The 23,360-nt window shown below is 55.6% G+C and overlaps 1 protein-coding gene across 1 annotated transcript; it reads left to right on the top strand.

Annotated features, from left to right (window-relative positions):
- The first annotated feature begins 338 nt into the window (after positions 1–338).
- On the top strand, positions 339–21,638 carry Cdc42bpg (CDC42 binding protein kinase gamma). Its single transcript, XM_059262286.1, has 37 exons — positions 339–585; positions 2,971–3,062; positions 3,150–3,233; positions 3,758–3,853; positions 4,239–4,387; positions 4,770–4,863; positions 4,970–5,170; positions 5,272–5,520; positions 5,925–6,004; positions 7,025–7,122; positions 7,221–7,301; positions 7,499–7,608; positions 7,704–7,883; positions 8,117–8,209; positions 8,330–8,451; positions 8,539–8,614; positions 8,843–8,949; positions 9,027–9,141; positions 9,451–9,599; positions 9,675–9,763; positions 10,055–10,107; positions 10,196–10,294; positions 10,424–10,483; positions 10,730–10,835; positions 11,093–11,226; positions 11,308–11,447; positions 11,536–11,617; positions 12,482–12,698; positions 14,984–15,046; positions 15,167–15,766; positions 16,647–16,744; positions 16,817–16,901; positions 17,018–17,138; positions 17,241–17,358; positions 17,567–17,684; positions 17,800–17,888; positions 20,501–21,638. Exons 1-37 carry the CDS (start codon positions 426–428, stop codon positions 20,555–20,557), a joined length of 4,665 nt encoding a protein of 1,554 aa, XP_059118269.1. The 5' UTR covers positions 339–425; the 3' UTR covers positions 20,558–21,638.
- The last annotated feature ends 1,722 nt before the right edge of the window (positions 21,639–23,360 follow it).

Raw genomic sequence — 23,360 nt, 5'->3', positions numbered from 1 at the left:
GTAGGCGGGGCTGGGACTGGGGCGGCACTGGGATCAGATAGGCCTCTTGCGACCCCAAAGGACCCCCTCCAACCCCGCCCAGGAGTTACTTTTCGTGTCCCGCCTTCCCACTTCCTGGCCGAGGGTCGGCCCCGCCCCCGCGCGCCTCCGCCTTCCCACCTTCACCTTCAGTCGCGGCTCCCATTGGCCGGCGCGCACCTGCCCGTCCGTCGGGGGCGGGCTTGGAGGGCGGGGCGGGCGGCCAGGTGAGGGAGCGCGGGTGGCGACGGAGGAAGGTGACAGCGGGGAGGGCGGGAGGGTGGGGGGAAGCCGCGCAGAGCGAGCCGCGGAGCCACGGACGGACCGCCGGACGGACGGACGGACGGACGGACGGGGCATGCAGGCGGCCTGGCTCTAGCCCGGGTTGCGGGGCTCCAGCTGCAGCTATGGAGCAGCGGCTGCGTGCGCTGGAGCAGCTGGTACGGGGCGAGGCCGATGGCAGCCCGGGGCTCGACGGCCTCCTGGATCTGCTGCTGGGGCTGCACCACGAGCTCAGCAGCGCCTCCCTGCGCCGGGAGCGCAATGTGGCGCAGTTTCTGAGCTGGGGTGAGTGGCCAGGGCAGCACCCGGGATGGGAGGCTGGGGGAACACCAGCCGGAGCTCCACCTCCTCAGACCCTTCCCCAGGGATGGCACACTCCGAGAAACTTCCTCCTGAAGACACACTAACTCCTTGCACTGTCTCTAACGCTTGCCGTCGGACTCCACAGCTGGTTCACTCACCTGCACCTTACCTCAAATTCCCAGACACAGGGACAGGTACACAATGTACACTTCACACACACGCTCATTCCCAGCTGCAGACCCCAGACATATGTTGTCAATACACATCCTCCACAACGGTCACCTACGGGATTCCTTGGTCACACGTCACATGTCACACTTCATGCCCCACCCAGAACACACATTCAGGTGGACGCCCGTTTTGTGTCACATAAATACGCAGACTTTCTCAATCTCCTTTGTTCTTCAAGAGATTGTCACTTTGCTCTGGGACCCCTCTCACCTGTCTGGCTCTTCCACACACTCAGAAATCCTCATACTTCACCTTGCAGACAAGACCCCTCACCCCATTCCCTAGCCCGGACTAAGGACCAACCTCAGCCCCTTTGGGGTATTTGGGGTCTCATTGGAAGTGGATCTGGCCTCTTTCCTATTTGACTCATCTGAATCCTTGGGAACGGATGACCTAGGGTGACCCTAAACCCAGTGTGGGCACTGGTACCATTACAAGGGTTCCCTGGTCACACCTGGCCAGGCTTTGAGGGGGAGGGCATAGGAATTGAGCCTGGAGGGTGGGGTGTTTGCCCAGTAGGTGATCAGCGTTCCTGGCGCTCCTGAGCTGTGGGCAGGCACAAGGCTGGGCCTGGTATGGTTAGGGATCTACCACCCAGACTTGCCATTTATGCCTGAGAGAAGTTATAGGACCCTGCCCCTGTTGCCTCCCTGTTTCTCTGTGACTCTTGTGCGTTATGCATGTATCTGAGTTAGCATTACCTCACCATGACATCCATACCCGTGTGTGTGTGTGTGTGTGTGTGTGTGTGTGTGTGTGTGTCTTTGTGTTTCTCCCTGCCTGCCTCTGGCACCTCTGCCTGGGACCCCAACATAGGGGACGTCTGTTGACATCTCCCGAGGTAACTCCAAGGCCAGGCGTGACTCACGCCTCTCCTGCCCCAACTTGTCCCTGCTCCTGCCCAGAGCCCCCACCCCCTCTGGCAAGACAAAGGTACTGGGCATCTTGTCCAGAGAGTTGGATAGTCTTGGTTCTGGACAGCAGGTTTGGCTATGTGACTGGTGGTCATCTCCGACAGCTCTGCCAGGCTGCTAGCTGCTCCTCTCCAGCTCTGTGCAGAAACCTGGGAAGAGACAATTAATTTGTGTAGTGAGGTTTCCAAACCGCCCCCGCTGTGGGGGTTCTGCCTGATAAACCTGTGGAGCAGCTCTCTTGTCTCACCCACAGGCCCGCCCAGCTGGCAAGGAGTTTACCTTCTGGCAGGGGGAAACTGAGGCAAACCGCCAGACCATAGATGACCCCCCAGTCCTCCCTGGTCACTCCTGTCTTCCTCAGTTCCCAAGACTCAGTGCCCTCCCCCCTGGCCTAAGGCCACTCCAGTTCTGGGGAGAGCCTGGGAGTGTCTGGACATGGCCCTGTGGAGGTGTGTGGCGTGTGTGGGACTGTGATGCAGGAGGAGGTTCCTGGCTGTGCAAAAGCCTCATCCAGAGAGGGAGGCAGGGCTCCAAGTGGCAGGGCCGTCAAGCCTGGAAGGAATCCTGTGTGCTCACGCCCTCAGGTGCTGGCATTGGGCACCAGGTGAAGGTTTTGGCCCTGTTTTCGAGTCTTGTGAGTACCTGAGCTGACTGGCCTCTGTTCTTGACCCAGGGGCCCCACTTGGGGAGCACAGAGCCTGTCTTTCTAGAGTGCTGCAGAGACTGTCCTCCCTGCCCTCAGGGGCTGCCCCAGGCCTTTCCTCCAACCACATTGCTCTGTGCATACAGGGTCCCCAGACCCAGGCCCACAGCTCCTGAATGGCAGAGAGACCTTTCTGGGGACTAGGAATGTCACCTATCCAGTTCCCAGATAGGCCCTGGGCTGGCCTTGAGGGACCAAACCCTGTGAACTAGGGTAGGAGTGCTATCCTCATTGTCTCTAGGGTGACCTGGGCAGCCAGGATCAGGACCCTGGCTGGGGAGGACCACAAAGTCCCTCTGTGCCTCAGGAGGGTTACCTAGAGTCTGGAGCAAGGGTCCAGGGAGGTTCTGAAGCCAGGTGACCCCCTGCGTCTGGACCCTCACCATGCTGTGGATCATGACTAAATGGGCCCTGGCTCTGACTGGCCTCTTGGCTGGGTTATCTCTGGGAAAGTCATTCCTGTCCTAGTCTCCTGGGAGGTCCCAAGGAGAAGGCTCTGAGTCCACTCTGTCCCCTCAGCCGGCCCCTTCGTAACCAAAGTGAAAGAGCTGCGCCTGCAGAGAGAGGACTTTGAGATCTTGAAGGTGATTGGCAGAGGGGCCTTTGGGGAGGTAAGTGAGTGTCCTGGGGTGGGTGGGGAGGAGGGGCCTTGCACTTGGTCTGGTCTAACACAGTCCGTGCTTGGTGCCCTCCCTCAGGTCGCTGTGGTTAGACAGAGGGACAGTGGCCAGATTTTTGCCATGAAGATGCTGCATAAGTGGGAGATGCTGAAGAGGGCTGAGGTCAGTCTGGGGTCAGATGCACCCTGCAGATGGGTGGGGGACGGTGTGTGTGCTGAGGTCAGCCTGGGGTCAGATGCACCCTGCAGATGGGTGGGGGAAGGTGTGTGTGCTGAGGTCAGTCTGGGGTCAGATGCACCCTGCAGATGGGTAGGGGAAGGTGTGTGTGCTGAGGTCAGTCTGGGGTCAGATGCACCCTGCAGATGGGTAGGGGAAGGTGTGTGTGCTGCCAGAAGAAGGAGCGAGGCAGAGGATGCCACTCTCCATAGTCACCTGTCTCCTCCCCTCACAGTAAACTTTACTTAAGATGCAGTGGGATGAGTTCCCATTCTTCTTACGGAAACACTGAGGCCCACCACCAGAAAGCCTGGGCTCAGGTTCATCCAAAGTCAGCCCAGCCTGGGGTTGAGCAGAGCTGTTCCTTTGATCAGAGCCTCAGGGCTTGGGAGTCCATTCCCTGGGCTAGAGAAGGGGGAGTTCCTGGGAGCTGATCCCATTCTGTCCCCTGCTTTCCAAACCTGCTTCAGACGGCCTGTTTCCGGGAGGAGCGAGATGTTCTGGTGAAGGGAGACAGCCGTTGGGTAACTGCTCTGCACTATGCCTTCCAAGATGAGGAATACCTGGTGAGCATCTTTGAATGGTGGAGGAGCCTTGCCGGGGATGAAAGAGCCTGCCTCCCACCATTTCTGGGGCCTAGAGCCTCCTTCCTTAGCTCTGTTTAAGAACGAGTCACCTGCCGGGCATGGTGGGGGTACTTTAGTCCCAACACTTGGGAGGAAGAGACAGGCTGAACTCTGTGAGTTCAAGGCCAGCCTGGCTTACATAGTGAATTTCAGGACGACCAGAGCTTTATAGTGAGCCCCTGTCTTAAAACATAAAAAATAAAAAGCTAGCCACCCGGTGGCTGCCAGAGACACTGCTCACCTCTGTCTTCCCAGAGCCCCCAAGACACAGTGTGAGGTCAGTGGGTGTCCCATTCTGCGTCTGACTCTTGGCTCTGCCCTCCAGTACCTGGTGATGGACTACTACGCTGGCGGAGACCTCCTCACGCTGCTGAGCCGCTTTGAGGACCGCCTCCCGCCGGAGCTTGCCCAGTTCTATCTGGCTGAGATGGTGCTGGCCATCCACTCCCTGCACCAGCTGGGCTATGTCCACAGGTGGGCCCCAAGTGCTCTCACTTCCCAGTCTTCCTCCCCACAGCCGTCTAGTAGGGCCTGCCAGGGTGCCTATCTTACAGGTGAGCCCCTGGCTCGAACCCACCCAGTTCATGGTGGCAGAGGAGTGGTGTGGTGTCCTTTCAAGGGACATCTGTTCGGCATCCCCCACAGTGCACTTTGTGGCTCCTGGAATCAACGCTATGGACCTTTTCCTCCAGTCTGGCTGCCCTTTCCTCCCTCGGCACTTGCCTTCACTAACTCCCACATGCCCACACAGACGACAGGAATATGTGTGAGCATGCACACAGGCAGGTGTGCACCTGAGCTTGTGTTTAAACACATGCACACCTATTAAGCCTTTCTCTCTCCCACCTTCCTTTAGGGATGTCAAGCCTGACAACATCCTGCTTGACATGAATGGCCACATACGCTTGGCAGACTTTGGCTCCTGCCTGCGTCTCAACAACAATGGCATGGTAAGGAGCCCACCTAGAACTGGAGCTGAGGATAGTAGGGGGTACCTGAAGAGTGGGGTGCCTGATCCAGTCCCATGGCCTCATGGCACCAACACCCCTGCCACAGGTGGATTCATCAGTCGCAGTCGGGACCCCAGACTACATCTCTCCTGAGATCCTACAGGCCATGGAAGAAGGCAAGGGTCACTATGGCCCACAGTGTGACTGGTGGTCACTGGGAGTCTGTGCCTATGAGCTGCTCTTCGGGGAGACACCCTTTTATGCGGAATCTCTGGTAGAAACCTACGGCAAGATCATGAACCACGAGGTTAGACTGTCTGGCCCTGGGACCTCCACATTGCATGATTGTAGGTAACTTCAGACCGAGGTGGGCTTCCAGCCTGACCTGCCTTCTCCTGTCACCCACAGGACCACCTCCAGTTCCCCTCTGATGTGCCCGATGTGCCCGCCAGTGCCCAGGACCTGATCCGACAGCTGCTGTGCCGCCAGGAGGAACGGCTTGGCCGTGGTGGACTGGATGACTTCCGGAACCACCCTTTCTTTGAAGGTGTGGATTGGGAGAAGCTTTCAACCAGCACAGCTCCCTACATCCCTGAGCTTCGTGGCCCTGTGGACACCTCTAACTTTGATGTGGATGATGATACCCTCAACCATCCAGTGAGTGACAGATGTCTCTGAAAGAGGCTTGGCTTGACCTTCTGAGCTATGAGAACCTACGTCAGATGTTCCCTACAGCATTTGAAGGGCTGGGGTGAGGCCTTTGGAACCCCGGGGCTCAGGAGAGCTATGGCTCACCTTGGTTGGCTCATCTGCTCAGTGGATTGTACCAAATGAAAGCTCTTTAGCCCTAGCTGTTTGGAAGAAAACCCCTTGCAGCCTCTAGGAGATCTTGACTACAAAGGCTCATGGGAGTTGTGGTCCCTTTTTGGGGGGTGGGTGGGGTGGGAGGCAGAGGCAGGCTGTGTGATTTCCCAGGTACACACCTGAGCAAATGCCCAGTTCGTGGGGCCTTCTGGTTCTCACTTGGTCTGTGGCTCTGACTCTCCTTCCCTCTCCTGTAGGAGACGCTACCACCACCCTCTCATGGGGCCTTCTCAGGCCACCACCTGCCATTTGTAGGCTTCACCTATACCTCAGGCAGGTGAGTCTGGTCATCACACCTGCTGGGAAGCTGGGAAGCATGTGTGGCTTATCAGAGCCCTGCGGGAAGGGACAAAATGGCTTCAGCATGTGATAGGCCCTCCTCAGTTCTCTATCCTCAGGGTCAATCAAAGTCGTGGCTATGCCCCTGGGACCTGTGGCTACCCTGTCTGATAGACTGTTAAATGTACTAGATTCGTAGGAAAGGCTATGAAGGGCCTCTACTGTCCCGCCTCATTGGCCTCTGTAAAATGAGTGGGAGCTTTACTCACTCAGATACCTTGGGTTGGCCTGAGACCCAAGAGAGGCACAGGTGTAAGGAATGCCCTGAGCAGAGCACCCCAGCGAGGGCCACTGGTACTGGGTGTGGACCAACAGATGCATCTCACCTTTTGAGTAGCTTTTGAGAACTCTTGTTAACTTTGTTGCTTGCTTTTTGTACATTTATTTATTTATTTGATTGATATTTGTGTGTGGGTGTGGACATGATGTGCCACAATGCACTTGTGGAGGGCAGAGAACAACTTCCAGAAGTCAATTTTCTGCTTCCACCATGTGGGTCCCAGGGATGGAATCAGGCAGTCAGGCTTGGCAACACCACCCTTACCCTGTTACAGCTCACTGGCCCCTGGAGAGCCCTTTGGTTTTTCGAGACAGGGTTTCTCTGTGTAGTCCTGGCTGTCCTAGAACTCATTCTATAGACCAGGCTGGCCTGGAACTCAGAGATCCACCTGCCTCTGCCTCCCGAGTGCTGGGATTAAAGGCGCCACCACTGCCTGGCTCGGGCAGTGTTGTTTTTCGTTTCCTTGTGAGAAAACTGAGTCTCAGATGTTGTCCATTACTGTCCAAGGTCACCCAGCTTGTACAGGTCTTCAAAGGCAGGTGTGATCTAATGGTTCTCTCCCAGCATAGAGCTCGGGCCTGGGTCCAGAGTGATGTGCCCTGGGTGTTTCTTGGATGGATAGATGATTGGTACATGAGGATGGTTTTCTGCTGACTCTGTTCCCTTGTCCCTTCTCAGCCCTGGTGGTAAGAAGAGCACTGAGCTAGTGGCTGCCCCAGAGCGGAAGCTCCACCATGCGGAGCAGGAGAAGGTGGAGCTCAGCCGGAAGTGTCAAGGTACAGGGGCATCTGGGCGAGGCTGAGACTGTCAGGCCAGGGTGAGGGGTAGAGTGCCGCAGGCCCAGCTACTCACCCAGAGGCCCTTCTCCTGCCAGAGGCCCTGCATGGTACCTTACAGCCCCAGGAGCTGGTGTGGCTGCAGAAGGAGGTACAGATTCTTCAGGAGAGACTGGCAGGTATCGCTTTCCTGTTCCTATAACAGCCTGGTCCTTTCTGGGTCCCAGCCCTGCCTCCTGCTCTGTGTATGCTGTGTGATGGGGGGGGAGTAGACCCCTCCCCTGGCTGTGGGGAAGGTTCTGTGAGATCCTGCACATGAAATGCCTGACTGAGGTGGGGGTGGTCCTGTGTGCAAATCTCAATGACTTCCTGACAGAGACACTGAGGGACAGCAAGGCCTCCTTCTCACAGACTGACGGCCTCCCTGCTGGGAGCCCAGGCCCGGATATCCAGCTACAGCAGCAGGAGAAGGTCCGCCTCCAGCAGGTGAGCACTAGGTGAGGTGGGTGAGTGACCTAGAGCTCCACGGCCCTGAGGTCAGTGCCCTGAGCCGGCCTTGTCCTTCTTGGCCTGGTCCTCAGGAGCTGACTGAAGCTCAAGCAGCATTGCGGGTGCAGGCTGCCGAGCTGAGCCGAGCCCAGGACCGGCAGGAAGAGTTCCTCCAGAGGCTGTGGGAGGCCCAGGAGAGGGAGGCGGCCACAGCCAGCCAGATCCAGGCCCTGAGCTCCCAGCTGGAGGAAGCCTGGGTGGTCCGGAGAGAGGTCAGCGATGACAGTGTGGGTGGGGGGAGTGGCAAGGATTTGGGTCCCAAATGTTGGGAACCCCATGTCCCTGTGCACCCGTGTGGCTGGGGTACGCCGAACAGGGCCTGGTGGTGAGATAGGTGTCTGGGACCACTTGTGTCTACCGCTGGGTGAGACTAAGTCTGTCAGAATGACACCAAGGGGTGAGATGGACAGGGTGAGCATTTCCTTGCCCCTGTACCCCGTCACAGCTGGAAGACCAGGTGGCCGCCCTGAGTCAGGAGGTGACAAGGCTCCAGGGACAATATAAACAAAGCCGTGAGAAGGATTCTTCCCAGGCCAAGGTATGGAGGTTTCTCCCCCTTGGCGAGAGACACTCTCCCTCAGCCTGACCCCTGTTAGAGTCCCAGGGGTGGGCCATGGCGTCTTAAACCCCTACCTTGCCCCCTCTCCACGCTGTCAAGACCATCCGTGCGGCCCCTGAGACCAATGGCGTGGGATCACCCGAGGGTCAGTCTCAAGAGGCCCAGCTGAGGAAGGAGGTGGCCGCTCTGAGGGAGCAGCTGGAGCATGCCTGCAGCCAAGGGTGAGCACGTGCGGACCGGGGTAGCCAGCAGAGGACAGGGCGGCGCTGGGCTGGGGGTCAACTCTGTCTCCTTGGCCTTCTCCCCAGGATCAGTGTTGGGAAAGAGGAGGCCCTGTGCCGACTGCAGGAGGAAAACCAGAGGCTGAGCCGGGAGCAGGAGCGGGTGAGCAGGGTGGACAGGCAAGGGGCAGGCGGGGTGCCAGCAGGGTCAGGGGAGAGCTCCAAGGGTCCCAGCTGCTGGGCACACTATAGCTCGTGGGAAGCATGGAAGGGAATGGGGGGCTCAGAATGGTGGTGACCTGTGGGGAGACCGGCAGGGGTCGGGCAGCTGGTCTACAGCCAGGACTGCAAGGGCCCCTGGGACTGAGCCCACCTTCCTCTGCGGCCTCAGCTGGCAGAAGAGCTGGAGCTGGAGCTACAGCGCAAACAGCGTTTGGAGGGTGAACGGCGGGAGACCGAGAGCAATTGGGAGGCCCAGATTGCTGACATCCTTAGCTGGTGGGTGCTGTGGGGCTGGGTGGGAGCTGGGCATGGCTGAGGACCCCGACCGTGACACACGGCCCATTCCTATTCAGGGTGAATGATGAGAAGGTCTCAAGAGGCTACCTGCAGGCCTTGGCTACTAAGATGGCTGAGGAGCTGGAGTCCTTGAGAAATGTGGGCACCCAAACACTCCCTACCCGGCCTCTGGTGAGCCCCATGCGCAAGAGCCATGGCATATGTGTCTATGTACAAAGTTCAGAAGACCGCTTATGGGAATTGGTTCTCTCTTCCTACCGTGTGGGTCTCAGGGATTGAACTCAAGTCGTTGGCTCTGGCAGCACACACACTTTGCCTTCTGAGCCGCCTTGTTGTCCCCCAAACTCCAGGTTTATGCTGAGGGTTGAGGAAGGGAAGAGTGGGGTCTTTGGGTCTGCTCTAGCGGAAGGGAGGGAGTCTCTGAGCCCGCCGGTCCTTCCCGGAGAACCTCTTCAAGAGAACACCCTTGGCCGCTCCCAGGACCACCAGTGGAAGGTCCGGAGGCTGCAGAAGATGGAGGCCTCGGCCCGGCTGGAGCTTCAGTCGGCACTGGAAGCTGAGATCCGGGCCAAGCAGGGTCTGCAGGAGCGGCTGACCCAGGTGCAGGAGGCTCAGCTGCAGGCAGAACGGTGAGGTCATGGGCAGGAACTACAGGAGTGGGGTCCGTGCCGAGGCCGGGGTGAGCCATGGCCCTCTCCCTTCAGCCGCCTGCAGGAGGCTGAGAAGCAAAGCCAGGCCCTGCAGCAGGAGGTGACTGAGCTACGGGAGGAGCTCCGAGCCCGTGGGCCAGGGGGTGAGTGCCCATTGTCTGCTAATCCTGGAGCTAGCCTCATGAATGCCGGGGAGCTCCCATGACAGCTGTGCCCATAGGAGAGAAATCCCTTCCTCCCACACATCACTGCTTACACCAGCACCTGTCTGTCACTCAGCACTTAAGCAACACTGTTGTGTGCCAGTCTCCTCCAAACCCCACCTGTGGACATTTCTGCATCTTACTGAAAGGGAAACTGAGGCCCACACTCACCTCTGGTTCCTTAGTCTAGGGACAACAACCTCAGTTACGTGTACACTTTGTCAGTTTCAGATGCCAAGCCCTCCACCTCCTTCATCCCTCTCCTGTCCTTCTGGAACACCGAGGTAAGAACCAGGAAGAGGGACTAGTTAGGGAGGAGTCCTGGTGAGGACATGGTGGCCCTGACTTTCTTCCCTCCTCACTCATCCCCAGAAGGATCCTGCCAAGGACCCTGGCAATTCAGGAGAGGCCCCAAGGTCTGGAGCAGAAGCAGAGCTGAGGCCAGAGGGCCGCCGCAGTCTGCGCATGGGGGTGAGGCCAGGCTGGAGCTCCGCAGGGGAGGCTGGGCTCCGCCCCACTCCCTTCTGACACTCTCTCTCTCTCTCTCTCTCTCTCTCTCTCTCTCTCTCTCTCTCTCTCTCTCTCTCTCCCTTGCTGCAGGCTGTGTTCCCCAGAGTGCCCGCTGCCACCACTGCCCCTGCAGAAGGTCCTCCTGCTAAGGTCAGTGGCCTTTGGCAGGAGAGGGTGGGGCCTTCGGCCCTTCCCCATAATCCCTCTGGGACACCCCCACCCCACCCCTGAAGGCCATGTTTGGGGTGCTGGTGCTGGTTTTTGGCATGGCCTCACAGGCACTCAGAGTTGACATGGCCACCTGACTTGGCCTCTTGGCCATCTGGCCCTTTGGGGTGGAGCTCAGGGTGCTGAGAGGCCCTGGCAGGAATGGTAACAGCATGTACCCCTTCACAGCCCGGCTCACACACACTGCGTCCCCGGAGTTTTCCATCACCTACCAAGTGTCTCCGCTGTACCTCGCTGATGCTGGGCCTGGGCCGCCAGGGCCTCGGATGTGACAGTAAGAACTCTTCTCCTTCAGGATCTCCCCTCACAGCCTCCAGGATGTGACCCTGACACACCCAGGCTGTTCCTCAACCCAGCGTTACCCATGCCTCTTGGTCAGATTTCCCCTACTCGGTTACTCCTCCTCACTTGGTGGCAATGGGTGACAGTTCAGGTGTCGATGGCCCCAAGGGAGCTGTCTAGGAGGCTCAGGTCCTTGTTCTGGGCCGCCTGACCTGCTTCATCCTAACAAAAGTCTCCATCTCCCCACAGCCTGCGGCTACTTTTGTCACTCAGCCTGTGCCCCACAGGCCCCACCCTGCCCCGTGCCCCCTGAACTTCTCCGCACAGCCCTGGGAGTGCACCCCGAAACAGGCACAGGCACTGCCTATGAGGGCTTCCTGTCGGTGAGCTGTGACTGAGGGCTGAGGAGGATGGGCATGGGAGCCAAGGACCCGTGCAGCCCTCCATGCCCGTCTCCCCACTAGGTACCACGGCCTTCAGGCGTCCGGCGCGGCTGGCAGCGTGTGTATGCTGCGCTCAGTGACTCCCGCCTGCTGCTGTTCGACGTCCCTGACCCTCGGGGAGGCCTGCCCAGTGGGGTCCTCCTGCAGGCCTTGGATCTGAGGTAGGTGCCAGGCAGTGACGTAGGACAAGTCACAGTGTGGAGGGGTTCATGCAGGGACAACCTCTCATTTGTCCTTTGTTCCTCCCAGGGACCCCCAGTTCTCGGCTACCCCTGTCTTGGCCTCAGATGTCATCCATGCCCAATCCAAGGACCTGCCACGCATCTTTAGGGTGAGTGGCTCAGGGCAGGATGGCCCGACCTCCCTCTGCTTCCCATGCTGGCCCTGTCCTGGTCACTGTTGCATCTCAACTCTGTCTCTCTGCCAGCACCTCATCTCCACGGGCCCTTTGTCCCTAGCCACCATGAGCTTGCCACACAACAATCTGGCTATGTCCTGTTTTGTTAAGGCCCTTGAATGGCCTTGAATGTACCTTCAGGAGGCTCTCTAGCAGTACTTTGAGCCACCCAGCATCTGAGCCTGCAGACTTTCTCAGCCCTCAACCCTGGAGTCCCTACCTGCTCTAGCCATACCTTGTTCCTTCCAGTTCCCAGAGTGCCTTGCATGCATGCATAACTCCTTCTTGGTCTCATTCCTTTGCACAAAATGGCCGGCACCTTCCAGACCCAGTCCCTTGGACCCAGGTTCACTAACATTGGGTGGTAGTCTTGTCCCCTGGACAACTATCCTTCAACTCTTGGCCTGCTTGAGGGATTCTTTTTTTCTTCTTTCTTTCTTTTTCCTTTTTTTTTTTTTTTTTGGTTTTTCAAGACAGGGTTTGTCTGTGTAGCTTTGGAGCCTGTCCTGGAACTCTCTCCCTAGCCCAGGCTGGCCTCGAACTCACAGAGACCCGCCTGCCTCCGCCTCCTGAGTGTGTGCCACCGCCGCCCGACAGCTTGAGGGATTCTAATCTGTGTTCCCACAGTTCTTATCATTCCCGTTATGCTGTCCATCACTGGGCTCTGAAATTGCCAGTGTGCTTGTCTGCTACTCCAGCCAGCTAGCATGCTAACAAACGTCAGTAGGGAAGGAAGGAAGGAAGGACAGATGGCCGGCTCTTGGCTGTAGCCCTCCAGCCTGACTTCCCTATCTGCAGGTGACAGCCTCCCAGCTGACGGTGCCACCAACCACATGCACTGTGCTGCTGCTGGCTGAGAACGAGGGGGAGCGGGAGCGTTGGCTCCAGGTGCTGGGTGAGCTGCGGCGGCTGCTACTGGACGCACGTCCGAGGCCCCGGCCAGTGTACACCCTCAAGGAGGCCTATGACAATGGGCTGCCCCTGCTGCCCCATGCGCTCTGCGCTGCTGTCGTTGGTAAGTCTTGCACTGAAGGGTCACTCTGCGTGGCCCGTGGGGAGAGTTCAGACGAGCAGGGAGGCACTAGCCTCGGCCAGTCCCAAACGCGGGGCCTCTTCGCCCTCCTCTGTGTTGCTGTGTGGTGAGCCATGGGCAGACAGCCTGGCTTCTCACCACTTCATCCTCTGTGGTTCAGGGTCTCTCTTCTGCTGTTACTTTGTTTTTTGAGACAGGGTCTCTCTACATAGCTCTAGCTGTCCTGGAACTCACTCTGTAGACCAGGCTGGTCTTGAACTCACAGAGATCTGCCTGCCTCTGCCTCCGAGTGCTGGGGTTAAGATTAAAGGTGAACACCACCACACCTAGCCAGTTCTCCTTTTTCTAAGAGAATCTCAAATACGTGGAAAGAGCAGAGGTTTCAGGGGAGAAACAGGTGTCCTGGGAGGCTGAGGCAGAAGGGCTCCAGAGTTTAAAGTTAGCCTGAGCTGAGCTACATATAGAGACCTTGTCTCACAAAACCAAAACCACCAGGCATGGCTTGGTGCCTGTGTGTAACCTCAGCACGTGTGAGATCAAAGAGGAAGGATCAGCAGCTCAAGGTCATCCTTAGCTAATGAGTAGTTTAAAAAACAAAACGAACAACAACAAAAACTGGGTAGGAGAGCTATCCCAGTGTTACAAGCACTAGCTGCTCCTCCACAGGACCTGGGTTCAATTCCCAGCACACACATGGGAGTTACAACCATCAACAACTCCAATTCTAGAGCATCCAACACTACCTTCTGCCCTCCACTGCACCAGGCTCACACATGAGACACAGATGTACATGCAGGCAAAACACCCAGACACATGAAATAAAATAATTCTTTAAACAAAAGATCGGACACCGGGCGGTGGTGACGCACGCCTTTAATCCCAGCACTCGGGAAGCAGAGGCAGGCGGATCTCTGTGAGTTCGAGGCCAGCCTGGGCTACAGAGCAAGATCCAGAAAAGGCGCAAAGCTACACAGAGAAACCCTGTCTCCAAAAAAAAAAAAAAAAAAAAAAAAAAAAAATCAGGGTTGGGGATTTAGCTCAGTGGTAGAGCGCTTAAGGCCCTGGGTTCGGTCCTCAGCTCCAGAAAAAAATCTATCTATATGTATTTGTATATATACATACATACATACATGAATACATATATACGTATGCACACACACACACACATACACACACACACACACACACACACACACATACACACACACACACACACACACACACACACACATACGCACAAAACAAAACAACCCAAGTCAGACCTGGGAGTAGTGTCACACACACCTGAAAATCCAGCACTTGAGAGGGGGTAGCAGGAGGATGAGAAGCCAGCCTCATCTACACAGTGAGTTGAGTGCAACCTGAACTATGAAAGGCCCCATTTCAATTAAAAAAAAAAAAAAAAAAAAAAAAAAAAAAAAAACAACAACCAAGTGGGAGGATTACCCCAAATTCATGCCAGCGTGGGCCAGCTACGTAGTGCGTTGCAGACCTGGGTTGTGGAATGAGACACTCTCCACAGAAACACAAAGGAAGCTCCCTATCTTGACTTTCTTTCTGGCAGTGGGGTGAGCAGGGGTAGGCGCTTGTAGGGCTCACTGAGTTTGGAGCCTGGGCCTCAGGAAGGGTCCTCCCTCCATAACTGACAGTTGGGAAGGGGCAGGAAGTAGAGATCCCTGGCTTCCTCCAGCAACTGAGGCCCTGAGCCAGCTGAACTCTGGTCAGGAGCCATAGCAGAGATTGTGGGTCCTCTGGGTCAGTCAGGAACCAGAGATGGGGGTGTTGTGGAGCTGAGTGCTGTCTGTCATCTCTCCTCACAGCAGCTCTGTAAGAAAGGTGCTGTCAGCTGTGTGGGGGGGGGGGGGGGCGCACGCCTTTAATCCCAGCACTAGGGAGGCAGAGCCAGGCGGATCTCTATGAGTCTGAGGCCAGCCTGGTCTACAGAGTGAGTTCCAGGACAGGCACCAAAACTACACAGAGAGACCCTGTCTCGAAAAACCAAAAAAAAAAAAGTAAAAGAAAGGTGCTGTCCTGACTTTATAGAAGGAGAGAGTGAGGTTTACCCAGGATCCCACAGCTCAAGGTAGTGGGCCTCACGGTGACCCCTGTTACCAAGGCCCTTCCTCATTACAGCCAGTATAAACTGTGAGCGAGAAGGGCACATGGATAGGGGTGGGTGGACAGTGTGTGGGGTCACCAATTCTATTGCCTCAAGGTGTCCCTGGACACGCTCTCTGACCTCTATCTGACCTCTCTTCCTCTGTCAGACCAAGAACGGCTTGCCCTGGGCACTGAGGAGGGGTTGTTTGTGATCCATCTTCACAGCAATGGTACCTCATGGCTGGACCAGGGAGGGTGTGGGCCCGGGCAGGGCCAGCCCCAGGGTACCCGTGGCCACGGGCACCTGCTGCTTCTCACCCACGTGCCCCTCTCTTCTGCCAACTCCACAGACATCTTCCAGGTGGGGGACTGCCGCAGGGTGCAGCGGCTGACTGTGAGCTCTGCTGCTGGCCTGCTGGTTGTGCTCTGTGGCCGTGGTCCCAGTGTGCGCCTCTTCGCCCTGGCTGAACTGGAGAACGCTGATGTGGCAGGTGCCAAGATCCCCGAATCCCGAGGTTGCCAGGCTTTGGCAGCCGGACGCATCCTGCAGGCCCGGACGCCGGTGCTCTGCGTAGCAGTGAAACGCCAAGTGCTCTGTTACCAGCTGGGCCCAGGACCAGGGCCCTGGCAGCGCCGAATCCGAGAGCTGCAAGTGCCAGCTCCAGTGCAGAGCCTGGGGTTGCTGGGTGATCGGCTCTGTGTGGGTGCTGCAGGCACCTTCGCTCTCTACCCGCTGCTCAATGAGGCTGCACCCTTAGCGCTGGGGACTGGCCTGGTGCCGGAGGAGCTGCCAGCGTCCCGCGGGGGCCTGGGTGAGGCACTGGGTGCTGTGGAGCTCAGCCTCAGCGAGCTCCTGCTGCTCTTCGCCACTGCTGGTGTCTACGTGGATGGCGCTGGCCGCAAGTCACGAAGTCACGAGCTACTGTGGCCAGCGGCACCGACTGGCTGGGGTAAGGCCAGTAGAGGGCCCAGCAGGGTGGGGCCAGGCACTGGCGGTCCTGCCATCCTGTTCTGTCCCGAGTGGCTTGCCTAGGACCTTCCTGCAAGCCTTTGCCTTTGTTCTTCCTGACTTCATCTTCTGCCTGGCCAGCTTCAGTGGCAGCTCGGGCCTGGAGCAGTCATGTCATCATAAGTGACCATCGTCTGGCTGCCACTGCCAGGACTGTGTTTGCGTTCTTCCCCTCTCCATGACTGCTTCTCTTCTCACGCCACCTCTTGGTTTGGTTCAGACCTCTGTCCTGGGCCTTGTCATCCCCTTTGTGACTGCCTTTGTGCACTGGGGCCTGTAGAACAGGCTAGGGTTGGCTCCTTTAGCCAGCACCAGCCTGGGCAGGCACACCCTGGGGCTGTGCTTGTTTGGAAGAATGCACAAATGGACGGAGCAGAGGCCTGGGCTGGTGTGGTCACTTGTAGCTGATGTGATGGGGTGGAGGCTAGAAAGGGGAACTGTCCTTGATGAGCAAAGGCTCTCCTGTGGTGAGGACTGGGGTTAAGTGCCCCCCAGACTGCCATTGGCCTGTCCTACTCTCCCTCACCAGCTGTATGACCTTGACCATTACTTTGCTCTGAGATTTCCATTACCTCATCTGTAATGTCCAAGATCCCGGTGATTATAGTACCTGCTCCTGCTTGGAGCTGCCGGAGAGTTAAGAGAGGACAAGCATGCCAAGTATTTTGAACTGTGTGGGCATGTAGTGAGTGCTGCCATTATCTCATCTGTTACAGAGTTGGGTGGGGCAGGCCTCTCCGTGGGACAGAGGAAACAGGCTCAGAGAGGTGCCTGGTTTGCCCGGGGCTGCACAGGACATACAGGCTGTTTCTCATCTGCAGGTTACACAGCGCCCTACCTAACAGTGTTCAGTGAAAACTCCATTGATGTGTTTGATGTACGGAGAGCAGAATGGGTGCAGACTGTGCCGCTCAAGAAGGTGAAGGTCTACCCCAAACACAGGTGGGATGGGGTGGGTAATGTGGCCTGACCTCTGTGGTTTTTGCCTCAGGTAAGACCCCTGAATCCAGAGGGCTCTTTGTTCCTCTATGGCACCGAGAAGGTCCGCCTGACCTACCTCAGGAACCCATTGGCAGGTGAGGGAGTGTGTGCCTGCCTACATCTGTGTGCATTCACCTGTGCACAAGTGTGAGCTCGTGCACCAGCTGCCTGGGACATGTGAGCACCTCCCCAGCGCCCTGGTTTTCCACAGAGAAGGACGAGTTTGACATTCCCGACCTCACTGACAACAGTCGACGCCAGCTGTTCCGCACCAAGAGCAAGCGCCGATTCTTCTTCCGGGTGTCTGATGAGCTGCGACAGCAGCAGCGCAGGTGCGCATGTGTGGTGTGGCTGCGGCTGGTGGGCGGAGCTTTCTGCTCTTAGGGGCGGGGCGAGGTTTGCAGCCCTGCTCTTTACACTCCCTCTGCTTGCAGGGAGATGCTGAAGGACCCTTTCGTGCGCTCCAAGTTCATCTCGCCACCCACCAACTTCAACCACCTGGTACACGTCGGCCCTACGGACGGGAGGCCTAGTGCCAGGGACGGGGCCAGGGTGAGTCCTCCAGAGCCAATCACAAACCTCCCTGTAGTGTTTGATCCAATCACAGGCTTCTGTTGATTGCTTGGCGGTTGAGGCAGGTGACTCCTCCCTCAGATACCGGACCTCAGTACATCCCTGCCAGAAGCCGAGTTCCCCTGGAAGGCCTGTGCTTCCTGGCCCCAGCCCTTCTGCACTGTCCGCTGACACTGTTCTCTTCCAGGAACAGAGGAGCAGAGGTGCCCGCAGCTCCGGGCCGCAGCGGCCTCACAGCTTCTCAGAGGCATTGCGGCGCCCAGCGTCCATGGGTAGTGATGGCCTTCCTGGAGAGACAGACCCCAGTAAGGGCAGCCCTACAGCCTCCGCTGCTTGCGTGCCTCCTCCAAGTTACCACTCCTTCCGAGCCCTTAGATCTAACCCAGGCATTTTGTCCTTCCGTCTCCCTACCCTTGCCAGTAGTGAAGAGGAAACCTTGGACATCTCTGTCCAGCGAATCAGTGTCCTGCCCCCAGGGGTCCCTGAGCCCTACAGCATCCCTGATACAGGTGAGCCAGTGGGTAGGGCTCCCCCTCGCCCCCCGCCAAAGTTCAGACAGCTTTTGGCTAAGCTCTGCATTGGGACAGGAAGCCAGAGGCCCACCTGAGCACATAAGGCCTACCGAGTTACTTACTTCAGCCCCTGGAGGCACGTAGACCCATCTGCAGCTCTTGGCTCTCCAGTCCCTAGCCGTGTGCTCCCAATCAGGGAGGACCAACCCCCTTGAGCTTGCCCTACCTGCAGAGTGAAGATGTTACTGTGTCACCTGTGGGAGGGGATGATGCACAGTGCCAGATGCATGGGAGCAGTGCCCCGTAACAGGAGCTCTTGAGATCGTGTGTGTAACGTGTGTGAGAGTGCAGGTGTAGACATGCCACACCACGCATGTGGAGGTCAGAGGACAACTTGTTTCTGCCTTGTGTGCTCCAGGCTTGGTAGCGCATCAACTTCCAGCTGATACTCCTGTCTCTCTTTCCCATCTCACCATAGGCATGCTGGGATTACAGATGTGTGTGACTAGATCTGGCTCTTTTTTTTTTTTGTTTGTTTGTTTGTTTTTCGAGACAGGGTTTCTCTATGTAGCTTTGCGCCTTTCCTGGAACTCACTTGGTAGCCCAGGCCGGCCTCGAACTCACAGAGATCCGCCTGGCTCTGCCTCCCGAGTGCTGGGATTAAAGGCATGCACCACCACCGCCCGGCAGATCTGGCTTTTTTACCTCAGTTCTAGAGCTAAAACTCAGGTCGTTGGGGTTGTGTGGCAATCATTTCTATCTGCTGAGCCATTCCTACCTACTGAGCCATTTCCCAAGCCCTAGAAATATATATAAAATTATATCTAATATATAATTAAAATTTTTGTTCAGTGCGGGGTGTGTGTGTGTGAAACATAGGGTCTTGTACATACCTGCTAGGTAAACACTCTGCCACCGAGCTATACTGTTTTTGTGGATTTGAGGGTTTGAGACAGGGTCTCTCTGTTTAGTTCTGGCTGCCCTGGAACTGGCTATGTAGACCAGGCTGGCCTTGCATTCAAAGAGATCCTCCTGTTTCTGCCCCCTGATTGCTGGAATTAAAGGCACACACTGCCATGCCTAACCTGAACTACATTCTTAACAAAGACGCAGCCTAAAGATGGGGAAGAAGTCATATGGGAACATCCTGTTTTGTCTGGGGTTAGGGAAAGACCTGAGAGGACCTGGGAGGATTCCCACAACCCTCCAGCCACACCTCTTAACTGCCCCATCCGCCCTCACCCTCCAGCCACACCTCTTAACTGCCCCATCCGCCCTCACCCTCCAGCCACACCTCTTAACTGCCCCATCCGCCCTCACCCTCCAGCCACACCTCTTAACTGCCCCATCCGCCCTCACCCTCCAGCCGTACAAAGCCACTCTGAGCCCCAACCCACCGGTTCTCTCACACATTCAGATTCTCGCCCCTGCTGTTCCCGCTCCTTTGATGCTTTTCCTGCCTTCAGTGCCCAGGCTGCCCACCACTGTCACCTTCAAAGCGTTCTTGGCCACATGGTCAGGTGTCACTGCCACCAGCATCCCTCTTGGTTCCTGTGCTGTGGCCAGGCTGCCTGCCCCCCTTCCTTCCTTCTCTTCCCCCCTTCTTTTTTTTTTTTTTTTTTTATTTATTTATTATGTATACAGAAGAGGGCGCCAGATCTCATTACAGATGGTTGTGAGCCACCATGTGGTTGCTGGGAATTGAACTCAGGACCTCTGGAAGAGCAGTCAGTGCTCTTAACCTCTGAGCCATCTCTCCAGCCCCTCTTCCCCCCTTCTAAAGGGTCTCATGTAGCTCATGTAGCTCGGGCTAGCATTGAACTCATGGTTCTCCTGTCTCCACCTTCTGGGTACCTGGGTTACAATGCATCTCTCACCCAGTTTGTGCTGTGATTCTCCTTCCATGCTTCTTTCTTCATCTGGGGATCCATAGTGTGCAACATGAACTGCTAAATGCTCTCTAATAAAAAACCTGGTACCAGATATCGGGATAAATGCTGAAAGATCAGAGAGACAAAGGAACAAGCCACCTCTTACCTCTAGGACTCCTCAGCCTGAAAAGCCTCAACCAGTAGGCCTCTAGCTGAGTGAACTTCCTTAGCCAAAAAAGCCTCTAGCTGAAAGGGAGGCTTCTGCCGAAAAGCCTTTAGCTCCCGTCTCCTCACACCTTATACACCTTTCTCCGCCCAGCCATCGCTTCCTGGGATTAAAGGTGTGTGTGCTTCCCAGTACTGGGATTAAAGGTGTGTGCCACCACTGCCTGGCCTCTGTGTTTAATCTAGTGGATTGTTCTGTTCTCTGAACTTCAGGCAAAGTTTATTAGGGTACACAATATATCACCACATTGGTGGTTGGGGTTAGTTTTCATTTTTCTGCCTAAAGTAAAGCGTGTTTTTGACTGAATGTGGAATGGAGTGAATGAACAACACACTGAGTTTGTTCCTGGCATTTCTGGATTCTTTGAGGACTCTCCACCACACCTCAAGTGTAGCTTCCTTTAGGGTCCTGTACTGCAAGTGCTGGGTCCTGAGACCTCTGTGAGGCACTGACACCATGAGAAAAGAGTCTTTTATCCCTCTTCCCATCTGACTTCCTGTTCTTCCCTCCAGGTCTCAGAGCGGCCCCGAAGTCTCCCTCCAGACCCCGAGTCAGAGAGCACCCCCTGATGCCCTCTGGCAGTGCCCACCCCAGTCCCAGGACAGAAGGAGTGAGGAAGTGAAGAGCTTGTGGGATGCCATACTCCGGCTGGTCCGGGACATGTTGAAATTCAGACTCAGGGAGAGCCTGGGTGGAGGGCTAAGAGTAAGGGTTGCCTGGCTCCCCAGGACTCAGTCTGACTCCTCGCCCTCACCCTGCCCTTCCCCTGGGCTTCCAACACAGGCCTACAATGGCCTCTGGGAGTGCCATGGCTCTGATGCCCGGGGATGATTGTGCCAAAGCTGTGCTTCGAAGGGCCAAGCCCTGGGAAGCTGGTAGGAGTCAGGATGAGGAGTGGGGATGGGGTAGATCCTTGGGAGTACGCTGGGTGTCTTGTCTGTGTAGCCTGGCCCCCAGCTGAGACCAAGATGGAGCATGCCAAGGTCTGTGCTCAGCGTTAGGCTGGGAAATGTGGGCTCTGGTTTAGAGGGGAAGGGTAGAACAGGAGAAGGAATGTTGCAGGTGAAAGAGGTGAGAGAGGCGAGGAAGCAGAAGAGGAAGTGATGCAGTCAGGAGGAGAGAAGGACAAAATGAGGGATGAAGAGTGATGAAGAGGAGGGTCCTGGAGAGACAGGAGAGGTGAGGAGGGCAAGTGAGCAAGGGGAAAACCAGACCCAGGAGCCTCTCTCTGGGGAGGGGTTTAGGATTGAGAGCAGGACTATTGCCAGCTAATCCGTCCAGGAAAAAATGGTTCCTAGGCAGGGAGGGGTTGGGAGGGTATTTATAAGGGCTTCTTGGTGGGAGATGGACACCCTGTGGGGGCCGCTGGAGATCTCCAGGCACATTTTTCCTTCTCAACAAGGAAGGTCCTTTTCTGGAAGCTTCAACCAAGTGTATTAGGGGAACATAGGGGGCATTTCATTATTGATTACAGTCATTATTATTGTTATTATATTGCTATTTTTATTAAACCTTGCCCTGCTACAGTGTGGGGAGTAAAATAAGTATTTATCTCCTTAAATGGCACATTCCCGGGAGGGATGGACCCTAATGCTCTGAGATGCAGCAAGAAACCAATAAAGCCAACTTTGTAAGCTGCTGGCCTCCCCACCTGGGTCTGTCTTGCTGTGTAAACATGGGAGTGGGAGGTAGGGGGAGTGGGGTTCATGGACGATGAAAGCCTGGCCTCTGTGTATGTGCGTGCTCTCGAAAAGACCACAGGACAGCTTTGAATGTTCTTCAGGGGCTGTGAACCTTGAATGGTGTTTTTGTTTGTTTGTTTGTTTGTTTGTTTTGTTGGTTGTTGTTTATGGTTTTTGTTTGTTTCTCAAAAGACAGGGTTTCTTTGTGTAGCCCTGGCTGTCCTGAACTATCTCTATAGACCAAGCTGGCCTCGAACTCACAGAAATCTACCTGCCTCTGCCTCCCAAGTGCTGGGATTAAAGGCTTGTACTACCACCACCTAGCATGTTTTTATTTTTGAGACAAGGTCTTAACTATCTATCTCTGGCAGCTAGCCTGGAACTCACTATGTAGACCAGGGTCACATCAATATGATTGAGATATACCTGTCTCTGACTCCCAAGTGCTAAGATTAAAGATGTGTGCAACCACATCCAGCCACGTTAGGTTTTGAGGTAGGATCTCTCTCTATCCTGGACTTGGCAGCATAGGCTGGCCTGCCAGTGTGTCCCAGGAATCTGCCCATTTCCCTCTCTGAAGAGCTGGGATTATAAAGTGTGCCACGATGTCCAGCTTTCTCACCTATGTTCTGGGGAATCAAACTCAAGTCTTCATGCTTGTACAGAAGCATTTTACCAACTGAGCCATCTCCCCATACACATGGCCTGTGTCTGGAAGAATCATGAATGGGGCTGAAGAAATGGTTCATTGGTTAAGAGCACTGGCTGCTCTTCCAGAAGATCTGGGTTCAATTCCCAGCACCCACATGGTGGCTCCCAAACATCTATGACTCCAGTTTCTAGGGATCTGTTACCCTCTTCTGAACTCCAGGTACCAGATACACACATGGCGCACTTACATACATGCAGGCAAAACACTCACACGTAAAAATAAACCTTTTAGAGCTGGAAAGATGGCTCAGAGGTTAAGAGCACTGGCTGCTCTTCCAGGGGTCCTGAGTTCAATTCTGAGCAACCATACAGTGAAGTATAAATCTGATTAATCTTTATCAGTGAAAAATTGGGAGTAAAATATTGGGGTAAGAACCTGAAAGATCAGAGAACAGGGAGTAGCTGCCAGTTGCTTCCTACCTCTTCCATTCCTCCATCCAAAACAGCCAAGATCCTCTCTCAGCCCTGCCTTACTACTTACTGGATCCTCTCTGTCTACAGTCCTCCAAACATCTATGATCAGCTAGTGGCTAGCTCAGCCCTCTGGCTCCAAGCAAGCTTTTTTTTTTTTTTTTTAAAGATTTATTTATTTATTTTGTACACAGAAGAGGGTGCCAGATCTCATTACAGATGGTCGTGAGCCACCATATGGGTACTGGGAATTGAACTCAGGACCTCTGGAAGAGCAGTCAGTGCCCTTAACCTCTGAGCCATCTCTCCAGTCCTCCAAGCAAGCTTTATTTGTCAGAACATAATCAAATTATCACACCACATTTCCCCCTTTTTGTCTAAAAAGTGAAGGTTTTAACTAACATAGTAAAACTATATGCAATAAGTACAATAACTATACAAATATATACAGGCAAGAATTACATTAACAATGTCTAGTCCATTTGTATTTGACAAATTCAGAAAAAATACTCCATTATCTGATCCTATCTTGGTGAGTCCAAAGGGTTGTACCTAATTCACTTGCTAT

This window comes from Peromyscus eremicus, chromosome 1 (assembly GCF_949786415.1).
Source record: "Peromyscus eremicus chromosome 1, PerEre_H2_v1, whole genome shotgun sequence".
In the NCBI taxonomy this organism is placed as follows: domain Eukaryota; kingdom Metazoa; phylum Chordata; class Mammalia; order Rodentia; family Cricetidae; genus Peromyscus; species Peromyscus eremicus.
This window is presented reverse-complemented; position numbering and strand designations above follow the sequence as displayed.

Excerpts from the sequence above, each read along its gene's own strand:
- Cdc42bpg (XM_059262286.1), top strand. The coding sequence starts at position 426 with ATGGAGCAGCGGCTGCGTGCGCTGGAGCAGCTGGTACGGGGCGAGGCC. Across the intron at positions 7,302-7,498 it reads TCTTCAGGAGAGACTGGCAG|AGACACTGAGGGACAGCAAG; the intron begins GTATCGCTTTCC and ends ACTTCCTGACAG. Across the intron at positions 15,767-16,646 it reads AGCGGCACCGACTGGCTGGG|GTTACACAGCGCCCTACCTA; the intron begins GTAAGGCCAGTA and ends TCTCATCTGCAG.